Source organism: Bactrocera oleae, chromosome 2, assembly GCF_042242935.1.
Source record: "Bactrocera oleae isolate idBacOlea1 chromosome 2, idBacOlea1, whole genome shotgun sequence".
Lineage (NCBI taxonomy): Eukaryota > Metazoa > Arthropoda > Insecta > Diptera > Tephritidae > Bactrocera > Bactrocera oleae.
In genome coordinates, this window is record NC_091536.1 from 21,691,777 (window position 1) to 21,704,671 (window position 12,895).

General features: G+C 33.2%; 1 protein-coding gene and 1 long non-coding RNA gene across 6 annotated transcripts in view; one reads left to right on the top strand and one right to left on the bottom strand.

The window, feature by feature from the left end:
• The window catches only part of E2f1 (E2F transcription factor 1), a 67,851-nt gene extending 56,377 nt beyond the window's left edge, over positions 1-11,474 (top strand). For all 5 annotated transcript variants that reach the window (XM_036377540.2, XM_014233426.3, XM_036377538.2 and 2 more), the window contains 5 exons: positions 2,260-3,632; positions 3,745-4,545; positions 6,731-6,953; positions 7,032-7,907; positions 9,988-11,474. In XM_036377540.2, coding sequence (XP_036233433.2) covers positions 3,087-3,632; positions 3,745-4,545; positions 6,731-6,953; positions 7,032-7,907; positions 9,988-10,100 — 2,559 coding nt within the window. In that variant the 5' untranslated portion in view covers positions 2,260-3,086 and the 3' untranslated portion in view covers positions 10,101-11,474. The remainder of the gene's footprint in view (positions 1-2,259; positions 3,633-3,744; positions 4,546-6,730; positions 6,954-7,031; positions 7,908-9,987) is intronic.
• LOC118683713 (uncharacterized) lies at positions 8,072-11,372 on the bottom strand. Its single transcript, XR_004979576.2, has 3 exons — positions 11,283-11,372; positions 9,899-10,096; positions 8,072-8,426 (listed from the first exon to the last, which is right to left on the bottom strand). It is a non-coding gene; the product is annotated as an uncharacterized lncRNA (long non-coding RNA).
• Positions 11,475-12,895: the final 1,421 nt, after the last annotated feature.

The window sequence follows — 12,895 nt, forward strand, 5'->3', positions numbered from 1 at the left end:
AAAAAAATATATTAGGAAACTGGTAAGTGGTAAAAAGTAAGACATTTGTGCTTTGGAATGGGGTCGCAAGCGTTTTTTATACGCTGAACAGAGTATATTAAGTTTGCCACGAAGTTTGTAACACCCAGCAGGAAACGTCGGAGACTCTATAAAATATATATATAAAGGATCAGCATGCTGAGCTGAGTTGATTTATCCATGTTCGTCTGTCTGTCTATATACAAACTAGTCCTGTAGTTTTTAAGCTATCGCTTTGAAATTTTGCACCTGTCCTTTCCTCACTAAGAAGCTGCTCATTTGTCGGAACGGTCGATATCGGACCACTATAGCATATAGCTGCCATACAAACTAAACGATTGGAATCAAGTTCTTGTAAGAGACCATTGTATTTGTGAAGGGTATTATAGCTTTGGTGGAACCGAAGTTAACGTTTTTTGTTTATTTTTGTATAACGCTGGTAGACTGATATATAATTTTATCGAAAGCAATTTTTGTGATAACACCACAAAGATTGTCGCTTTCATAGAATTTAACTCAATTTTAAGATTTAACATTCTATTTTGCGTTTTCAACTAAATGTACTAAATTTCCTACTAAAAGCAATTACTAATTAATCAACTTAATACAGAACGCAGTTTTGTGATGAGGTTATAAGTACAGTGTTATTTTTCATGATTTCCAGCTCAAGGCATTCAAACAATTGGTTGGTTTTACGCCAAAATTATTGCGAATTCAACACACAAGTACACATAAATTATATTTTATTTTAAGAATTAAGAATTAAGAGTTTATATGCATATTCTTTGCTTCTACGAGGGCTTAGCGTATACTAAATTTCATACTTTCCTTCCTGTTAATTAACATGCAAACGATAGCTTTAACTGTTTTCCTCCACCTTTTTCCTTCTCCTAGTGGCTCGCCAATCTAATGCTACAAGTCTGCGTGTCTATACATACATACATACATATATATGTACATACACTGATATGTACGTGCTCATGCATTACTCACTCCCCATTGTCCAACTAACTGCCTGCTCGAGTTGGCTGACCTCTTGCGTACATAAAGTGGAGTAGTAGTAAAATATTTTAAGACCAATAAACATATACTGACTTCTAGTGGTCGTCTAGTGACTTTTGCGTTCTGCCTATTCTTGTTTTTGTTATTTTGTTTTTGTTTTTAATTTGTCTCCCCTTCCACTTGCTTATAGATTTGTTGAGCACAGCTTTGTTTTAGAAATTCTCATCGTTAAATTGTCGCTATTGTTGTTGCTGCCAAAGTATGTCCACATTCACTATTCTTTTTTATTATATAACATATACCATATTAAGGCATTTTTTCCCATATTCCATTGCAAATACACAAATAAATACGTGTAGTGTGTTGCAGATTTCGACAAGCAAAAAAGATAGCGTAAAATAAACTGACTGTAAGGGAAATTAAAATAATATAAATATATATATATATGTATGTATATGTGTTATTATTATATTAATACACACATACATGTTTAAATAAAATATTTAGCTGGCGCTAAAATTAGCATTGATAAAAAAGAAATCATCACACACACACACGTAGCAATCTATAACAACATTTTATGTATCAATTCATGTTCAACGTCAAACGAAAAATAAAAAAATTTTTGTTCCCATGTTTACTGCCATTTGGCATTTAAATAATAATCGTTTTAAAAGCGTATAAGACATAAGGCTGTATTGAATGTGATAACTATGAATCTTATAAAGTCTTATAATTTGATATCACAAATGTATGTATGTACATACAGCTCTATTTACGATTTAAAATGTCGCGTGTTCGAAGAGTTCAATTGTCAAATTTTTTTTTACAATGTTGATATATTTATATATGGGGCTAAGGGAAGTATTGATCCGATTTTACCCATTTTTAGCGCAATGCATGCTGTCACCACAAAAATATTCTCCCCTAATGTGAATACAGGACCACACACAGGTTGACCGATTTGTTTGATTAGAAATTAGCCATAGGCACTTGGGTTCACACATTTGGTGTATGGGTCCTTGAAAAGCTGTATTCCGATTTCCTAAACCTATAAAACCCTGCCCTGCCATCTTGGTAGCATATATATAATATAACAGACACATGCGTTGTTAGCTTTCATAAATTATATGCAATTAATCAATTTAAATATCGTCAATATTTATTTTCCATATAAATGAGATTTTCTTTCGATTTCATATCAGCACGTAACTAATGTTCACTTTTTTTTTATTTCAGATGAAAATAATCCTTAGGTGCTAATTTAGTGAATAAGAAAATTTAAGTACAATAAAAAAGTTATCAACCGCAACAACTGCAACAACCACACAACAATTAGTATAACTCAAAGGAATAGAAAGAAGCCACGGAACCAGAAAGTACTAAATCAAAACACAAAAAAAAAAAAACAAGAAAAAAGTTTTTAATTAGAAATCAAATAAATTCAAAGCTCTCTTCTTCGTTACGAGAATCAGCGTAGTGAGAAAAGGTGATTAAAGCAAGCGGAAATAGTAAGACTAAGTAAATAAACTGCCAGAGAAATGCGCATTGAGCAGCGACACAACTACAAAAACAAAAAGAATTGAGCACTAAACGAAAAAAAGTAGAAAGCTAAACATAAAGAAGTACGTACAATAAGCCAACAAAGCCAAAATTAGCGAAGAAGAAGAGAAAGAGAAAGAAAAAAGCAGAGCACATAACTTGGGAAAAGTGAATATCACGTTTAAAAAACCTAAATAGTCTACAGATATATATTTTTATAAGTAAAGAGTTTCTAAAACTAAGCAAAATAAAGCAGCAATTTTACAAGAAAAGAGCGAAGTAAAATTTTAGTTTAAAGTTAATGCATAGTTGCAAGCGTTAATGCACAGCGGCTTTGAGAATCCTTAACCAAGTTCAAGAATCAACACGTAATCCAGTAAGCAAGGTGTCGGCAGAGAAGGAAACACCACAAACGGTTTCCACGCAAAAACACATACACACATCGGCGTTTGTGCTTATTTAGTCGCTGACAAATACAGAGACACGCTAGAACAAACACACGCTCACAACTGAACCGCGCAAAGATGCCCAAATATTTTATAGCTACGGCGGCAACAACAGCGGCAGCAACATCAGCAACAAATACAGCCTATAATAATAATAGCGGCAATAGCAACAACAATAATGGTACATCGCAAATGGTTATTAAATCAGCTGTGCGGCAACTCTCCTACGACGTGGTCAGCAGCAATGGCAAAAACACAACGAAACGGAATTCCAGTACGGCATTTGTGACATCGTCATCCTCCGGCTCGTCATCACCTATATCCGTTATGATGCAGGGTGGTGAGCACCATCAGCGGCAACTAAAGACACAAGTGATTAGCAGTGCAGCGTCAGCGCCTACAGGAACGCATCTGCTGGATCACGGTTATGGTGTGACGATGAAGCTACAACCATCAACATCGGCGTCCTCAACATCAACGGCAGCAGGAACGGCGGCGGCGGTGACGACAACGACGACGACGACGGCGGCGGCGGCATCCTCTCATTTCACTGGAAAGTACACGTCCACGGTGGCGAGCAGAAACCCTGCTGATTCCACACCACACATAACGGAATACTATAAAGTGAGTTTGTGCTTTATATGCTCAACATACATTCATACATACATATAGTATATGTAGATGGTATATTAATTTACTTATGAATGTATTTTATTTTCCGTTTCATGTGCTGCAGCAAGTGAAACGACGTAATCCTACATCTGTTTCCGAACAAAGCAGCCACCCCAAGAAACAAGCCAAACATCAATATGTGTCCGATGATTTTGCCAGCAATGTAGTGGTGGTGCAACAACAACCGCCACGCTCACAACAATTCCAACATAAATCCACCAAACAACAAGTGTTGGTACGCACCAACTCTCAAACGCAACGCGTTGCATTGTCCGGGCCAGGATCAACGTTACAGTTTGCTGCGCCCTCACCGCAACCACAACGCCCGCCATCGTCTGCCTCATCGACGTCATCGTCAATTGCATATAAATCGGGCACACCCTCATCCGCCTCTTCATTACCCGCCTCGAAGCGCACACCTGAAGGCAATCGTGCCGACACCTCACTTGGTATATTAACGAAAAAATTCGTCGATTTACTACAAGGCTCACCTGATGGCGTTGTTGACCTCAATGATGCGTCAGCCAAATTGTTGGTGCAAAAGCGACGCATTTATGACATTACGAATGTACTAGAGGGTATTGGCATATTGGAAAAGAAATCGAAAAACAACATACAATGGAAGTGTGGCAACTCACTGGTGAGTTCGGATCGTACACGGGAAATGCAACTGGAGAATGAAAGACTCGAACAAAAAGAGAATCAGTTGAATATGCTGATCGATCAGATACGTGAGGAACTGAGTAGTGAGATTTCGAATAACAATCAACTGGCCTATGTGACGCATACCGATTTGAAGAGCGTCGATCTGTTTAAAGATCAGATAATAATTGTTATTAAAGCGCCACCAGAAGCCAAACTTGTGGTAAGTCTTTGTAAATTTGTTTATTAATTACTATTAAAAATTACTTATACGCCCAGGACGCCAAAATAAATTTCTTTTAGTTAGCAGATTAATACCATAAGTTTGGATTTGCTAAACTAACAGTGTGTATATGATGCTGCTAGTTAAGATTAATCTGTAGCAATTTATATCTACCTGTTAGTGACGTTAAACAGAATATAATCTATTATGTAAATTATATGCAAATCTTGTTACTCATACGCCCTGCTGGAAATCTAGTTTTTAACATAGTAACAATTTTAATTGAATGCAATTTTTTTAAGCGGGTATTCTAGTCTAGAGACATGAGTTTTACGTAATTTTTAAAGTGTCGTAAAAAAAAGACAAACAATATTTTTACTATCGATTTTTTTTGACAAAATGGCGACTGTTGAAAAAAGCGTTTTTTTTCATTTTTTTTATTTTCTCGTATTTTTTAAAAATAGTAAAAATTTTGGGATGAGGCTATGTCATACTCGAGAGAAGGGCTATAAAGAAGATTCTCTAAAATATTTCAAGTAAATCGGTTCAGTATAACTCGAGAAATCATGGGTATCGTATTGAAAAAGTCTGGTCTCAGAAAAACGCATTTAAAGTTTCGCGTAAAGTCTTTTGTTCGATTAGATCCAGCCGAACCAGTTTGGAGGCCGGGTCTGTAAAATATCTATATGTCCGAAAATAATTTAAATTTTCGAAAATCCTCTCGTAGACATATTCTTAAATAGTTAAACTTTGAAAATATGAAAAAAATCGATTTTTTTGAAAATTCTACACTAGAATACCCACTTAAATTAATATTTTTAAATTTTCTGAAAATTAACGCATATTATATGGTTTGATATTTTATTAACTGTAACGATTTCACATACAACCGCCACATTTTGGTGCGAATGTCTTCAATAAGAATGTCTTCGATACATGAAGGATTAATTGAAGATGAATCTATATCGTTAGTTCATCATTTATTAAAAAGTGAGAGCATCACATTTAGTTGCACGACATTACAGCCTCGCTGCATACCTTTCGCTGACTCGGCTGGGCTATTTATAGCAAATTTAATATTGAAATACGACAAAGAAATTTTATGACACTACATCAATTTTAAATTCGTTAAATATTAGACAAAAATACATGTTTTTGTTATATACGAAGTGAAAGTTTTAATTAAAACGTTTTACAACGCGAAAACATATTAAAAAATTTGTATATCGAAATATTTCGTAGATGTCGAACACTAGTGCAATTAGCATGTGATATGTATATAAAGTATTTGCAACGTTTGTTGCAGTAGCATAGCCGGTAACTTGTGGGCACACGTGTTGTTGCAACATATTTAGAGATATATAGAAATGGCGGCCAAAAGTACAATTAGCACCACAAATAAAATGAAATAATAACAACGCGAACGGCCAGCGTCTCCTGCCGGCAAGCGCGTATTAGTCGCTTTGGCGCAAATACGAAGCACCACAGCATATCATTTCTAAAAATACGCCAACACGTTGGTAACCACACATCGCAAGCTATGTACGTAAATATTCCAATTGTATCATTGCGGCTCTAAAATGCAAATTTTACGTGTTTAAAATGTCATTAATATAAAAAAATTACGAGTCGCTTACACAGCTATACGTATTGCCACGTAATGAAAAGCTTTAGATGCAAAATATTTGTATATTTATCTATACAAATTTGTGAATTAAATTATATCATAATCGCCTCTAGTTGCGAATAGCTGACAAAGGAATACTACGCCACTGCCGATACACGGCGCTTCTCGATCGGCCTTTTATTCGGCTAAATCTATAAACATCTAGAAATGTTTATACATAAATGTGTACGAGTATGTATGTATGTGCCAAACCAGACAGTCAATATAATCTTAGGGAACAGCAGCAAATGTCCGCATTCAAGTAGTCGTTTGCAGCGTACTAAAATTCGCGCGTGTAGACTCGAAATAGTCGCCAACTATTTTTGTACCCATCATTTTGTTGCGAACTGCGATGCGTTAAGTAAATCGCTGGAAATAGCTGGCTGCTGAAAATAAAATATTAAATATTTCGTGAAGTTTAATTATAAATTGTAATAACAAAATTTCATTTGTCGTCATAACTATTGTTAATATATTTATTGATTACGCCGCTTTTTGGTTTTGGTTTTTTTTTTACAGTTACCTGACACACTTTGTCCACGTGAAATCTACGTTAAGGCCGAGAATAATGGCGAGATTAACGTATTCCTGTGTCATGACAATTCACCCGAAAATTCGCCAACATTCTCCTCGCCCGCCGCCCCGCCATACCGTCAGCAACCGCATCAATTTAATGATCCGCTTTTTAATGATATCAGCCGATTGACACCAAGTCTTGATGACGACAAACGTATGCGACTAGGTAATACACTGTTATACAAACTCTATGCGATATACTAATTGCTTGTTATCGCTATACAACGCTATTAATTTTGTACAGGTCTACCCCCACTCTCCGCGTCGAACGCCTCAACTTCCACGTCCACGGGCAATACATATCCCGACAGTGCCGCACCCATCGTACGCTCAGCACAACGAAATCTCAATAAATCGATTGAGGATGCCGCACGTCAAATCGCTGCTGGTCCGGCCAATGGTGCTGGTGTCGATGGAGCAAACGATTATAATTGTGATATTGTTGGCAACTACCATACAACACAGCAACAGTCCAGCAGCCATTCTGTTGCGCATGATGGCAACGACTACAATATACAACCGACTCTAACGCGGCCGGTATTGACGCAAGCCGAAGCTGAACGCATTTACGAGCAAGATTTTGATTGTGAGATGTTTGGCAAGCGTAGAGTGAACGCTGCATACGGCGTTGCCGGTAGTCAAAGACAGCAGCAACAGAGTAGTGATTCGTCAAACCATACGCTTAATAGTTGTAGTAACAATAGGAAGGCAGGTCTTAAAAACGATGTATCCATGGTGAATAGTGCAATTGAGGAGCATAAAAAAGTGGTTGAAGAAGCAACAGTGGCTGTAGCGACGTCTACAGCAGTATCGGCAGAAAATACGGTTATGGGCTCTGCAGAAACGGTGCCGCCATCAGTCAATAGTCAGAGAGCTGTCGATGCAGCTACGGCAGTTACAACGTCAGTGGCTATTACGCATACACCCTCAATGTTTGGTGGTGCCGTTGGCGGATTAAACACCAGCCGACATTCCTCCAGCGATAGCGCCGATATCAGCCGCCTGGACTCACATTTGACGCACATGGTCGATTCGAATGGCGGTACAGGCGTCCGGAACGCACTTATTTCGAATTCGTTGAACCTACTGAGTCCACCGCCATTGTCGGGCGTGCAGAACTGTAAGCAAATATTTCTATCTGCCATAGCACTTAGTTTACTACGTAGTTGTAGTTTGGTTTTATTTTCTAAGTTGTGTTTGTTTACTACCGTTTTGGTTTTTCATTTCTTTACAAAGTTTGCTACAAAACTAATGAATTTTCAAAAAGTTTTCAAAACAATTCCATTTTTGAGTTAAAATATGTTAGTTTTTATTTATTTAAAACTTAGATTTATTATATCTTACACATACCTACACAATAACACGAACACACTGTAAATACTAAAATTTTAATTAGGTTTTATGATATAAAAAATAATATTAATGAAATTTGAAATTTGTTATCGGTTTAACCTCGCTCACTGCATTATATAAACCTCTCTGCATACATACATATAATCAGCGTCATTCATCATTTAACGTGAAAAACTCTTGACGGGAGCTCTGGCTGTGATTTGCGTTTCACAATCAAATTTCATTTCGCATCACAGTCTGAGTTCTTGCTGAGCGCTTTTCAAAGCTCAACGACGGACCTGAAATCCTGAAATTAGCGTACCATCGATTGAAATACAAAAAAGCAATTGCAACGATTGACAGCAACAAAAGTAAAAACATGCACATTGACTTAAATTTTATAAACAATAATAAATTAACAACAACATTAATTGAATTAAAAAATATAAATATAACGAAATGACGTTAAAGCGGAAATTATGAAATTAACAACAACATTAATTGAAATAAAAAAATAAATATAACTAAATGACGTTAAAGCGGAACTTTTAGTGCTTCGCTGTGCTTGATAACTATATTTCAAGCTGCTCAGAACATACTTACATACTATATAACAATATATCACATAAACCATTAGCACACACAATATTTTTGTACATACTCGTCCATACATATCTACATTAACAAGTTTGGAATAAAATATAATGCATATCTATGTATTATGTTGTTATCATTTAGCTACATTTTGTTATTTACTATTATTTTATTTATCATTCAAAAAATTTTTTAATTTCTTTTAAAAGCACAGAACGAGAATTCAGTCTTCAATTTGAATCGTTTAGATTAATATTATCTCGAAAAGTAACTAGTGAAAAATCTTTAAAAACATAAATAAATATATGAACTCAGTAATTATTTTTGATTATAAGCAAAACTTAGCCAAAGTCTACAATTGAACAATATCAATTAGCCAAATCGCTAACAGCTACAAATTAGGAAAGCAAAAATTGCACCGAAATCGTTTTTTTTTTTTTGCTTAAGGCACTCATTATTTCTAAATATGTATTGCAAAAACGTACAAAGTTTGGATACACTTCAATATAGTTGCCCATGTATCTTACATTTTTGACTACTTTGTTTGAATGTTTTTTGCTTTATTTAAAAAAAAAATTGATTTGTGTATATTTGTGATTACTCTCTTTTAAAGTTTAAAAAAATTTTTTTTTCGCTTATTATCTATGTTCAGTTTTTAAAAATTTACACTTTTATGTTCAATTACACTACTTGAACTTTGAAATATATGTACATACCATATATAATATGTGTGTATATATAACAATTCTAAAAAAAACATTTATTACCAACAATAAAAACTTGATCGTAATAAAATTTCGAAACTGCATCGTCCTGCAAAAAGTGCTAAATTACATATAACAAGATGTCAACGTTTAATTTGCTTAGAACATTTTCTAAAAATCGCCAAGTTACAAACTGTATAATTATGCAAAAACTAATTGAAAAACATGCGTAAAAATTCATTTTGGAACTGAATTCTCGTGGTTCTGCATTGCATACCATGACAAGGTAAACGTATTGTAATTGAAATTCTGTAGCACCATGAGATTCAGCTCTGGCGTGAATTTCAAAACGATTAGCTGGTTGCATTCATTAACAAATATTAAACAAAAAAAAAAAAATTAAACACTTAGGCTGGTTTAATAAAAAATCTTTACTATCAATTCATGTAATGTTTCAAATAATTAAAGATAGCTATCTTACAGCATATTTAAGAGCATATTCCTCTTTTTCGTAATTTCATTTCACTGCTTTTCGACTGCTTGCGTGACGTTCAATCACAAACACCACAGACTTTGATGATCTGCCGCCGTTCCTACCCATCGAACCACCGCTAGATGTCGACTACAACTTCTCACTGGATCAAACGGAGGGTCTTATCGAGTTATTTAATGACTTTGCCTAAAATTTTAAAATATGTTAATTGAAGAAATTAAATATATACATATATTAATACACAAATAGTTATTTAAGCAAGTAAAAATAAAATCAATGTATGTATATGTGTAGTAATAATCACAACCACCAATAAAAAACTGCAAAAAAATTCAAATATAATAATAACTTCTGTATGCTATTGAATGGAAATTGAAGTAATATTATCATTATTACTATTATTATTATTATTAATTTAATTTTATAAATATATTCTTTATATAAATACATATATATATATACATACATATATAGTTAATAAGAATTGTTAATACATACATACAGAAAATGCAGTAAAAAACTAAAACGAAAGCTCTTACACCTCAGAATTTAATATGTGTAAAATGAATTAGCGTTTGAAATCAAACAAAACGGGGTTTAAGGTTGCTTAGAAATGCGGCGCGCATTCAAACACTTATACAGTTCATTTACCGTTTTAAATAAATAATTTTTTTATATGTCCGTACATGCATACAAATTGAAATAGATATTAATAATTACGATTTTTAATGAATAATGAATATTGTATGAAACAAATACACAATTTGCGCACACACACACACAACAGCAGCACATAAAACTACTTTTATAGCCCTGAAGCCAAAAAAAAACACACAATAAATAATTAAAAGGGAAAAGCAGTGTGCAGAGCAGTTTATTATAAGAGCTAATAAAGAAATAAAATAATAATAATAAATACAAATAATGAAGCAAAAAAGCAAGAATGTAGCATTAAACTAATGGCATTGCCATGTTATACAAAGGATATTAAATTATAAAGCAATAGCATGAAAGCGTACGCCTAATTGTAAACAGCGCAGGCGAAATAACTTTGTAACTGTGTAAATTAAAATGCATTTTATGTTCGCTCTATTGGGTTCGCTTCAATATTGTAACTGAGTAATTGTTAAAAATTGTTTGGTTTTATTTCTAAAAATGAATTTAAATGCTATGGAATTAACTAAAATGTTATCCCGGCAACTCAAAATCTATTCGCATATAAGCATTTCCATGAATAAGCCGTTTAAAAAATACAACCTACAGCTGCATAAATTCTATCAACGATTCCATTTAACGCCTGCAGTGCTCGCAGATAAGTTGAAAAACACGCTACTACTATGATAATAATATTGTTAAGAAAATGTTTACTTACGCTTGTCATCTGCAGTTCACTAAAATTAATTGGTACAGTTAAATTTCGTGTCGTACTGATTTAGAGACAATTGTATTAACATATTTTACTCCTTATTAGATTTCTGTTGAATGTGTTTTAACAAAACAAAAATTGTTTAAAGAAAAATAAAATATTTCATAAAGAAAGTATGTGAAAATACTAAGAATGTTACATATTCAATTGTTTTTATAAAACTGTCAATTGCTGCAAAAAAATTTCTTCTTTTGACTTCAATATTTTGTTTGAAACAAAATAGTATAATATAATTTCTTTTAATTATCAATTCCAATTTCATTTAAAAAAATATTGTACTAGAAAGTCTTCGAGTTCTTGAGTAATACTTGCTTAAAATATTTATGCGAACATGAAATGGTCATGGAATATTCATAATTAAATATATTTTATATTTCATTATTTATTTCATTTCATACAACTGCCTAAAAGTATACACTTAACTAAAATATAACTTTTTTTCCAAAATGCAATTGAAACTTTAAAAATTTTACGATAATAGGCGGCAGAGCAGTTGCGTAAATCCAATATTCAAAACAATCGCTTTCAGAAGCTGGTTTCATCATAGTCATTATTGACTGACAAAAATGAGTGACAGAAGACGTGTATATATTTTTGCAGAAGTTATTAAAAAGCCCTTACGGAAACACATTTTTTACTTAACAAATATTTTCAATACTTGGTTTCGCTGCTTCCAGCATTCCCTGTCACGTTTCAACAAAGTATTCTACATTGCGTTAGACTTGAGAATATTGAAATAACTTTTTAAGTTTTATAGCTAAAACTAGCTAACCAGCTAACTCCAGTTGACATATTTTATCAATATATTGCATTTTTGGTTCAAACCAATTACAATTGGTTCGATACAATATTTCTTTGATTTCACTTTCGTTATTTCCGTATTGTTCTGTACGTATTATACACAAAACCTGTATCATTTAGAGAACTTATGAGCGATTTACATGTTTCGTAAATATTCCACACATTTTCGCATAATCCTATTTAAATGCCTCATTTTTTTACTTATTTACGCTTTCAAAAAATTATACACACTAGAAAGTTGAATCTCGCATATACATATGTACATATATTTGACTGATTTGCGGTTGCGACGAAAAATTCCAGTGCGGAGATATATGTAGATCTAGAAAATGAACGAATTATAGGCAAACAAAAAAGTAATTAATATAATAATACACTTATAAACCTGTGGGGAAATATAAACCTAAATTCATATTTGTATAAAAAATTACTTAAAAACCTAAATTAATAATTTGTTATTCTCTAATTACTACACACACATATGTATGTATATTATAAATATCATTCTTATTATTTTTTTAGTAAAGTAACACTTTTAAAGTCAATAAAAAGCAAACGACAAATACAAACTTAAACTAAATAATTTTCTTTCCAAGAAAACTAGTAAAAAATAACATAAAACACAAAGTCGAAAAAATAAATATATATATAACAAAAAATGCTTTTATTCTTAATTCTTCGATTTATGACAAATATGAACATTATTTACTTTAAAAACGTAAGTACTTCAGGCCATTATTTCCTTCCGTTGAAGCATT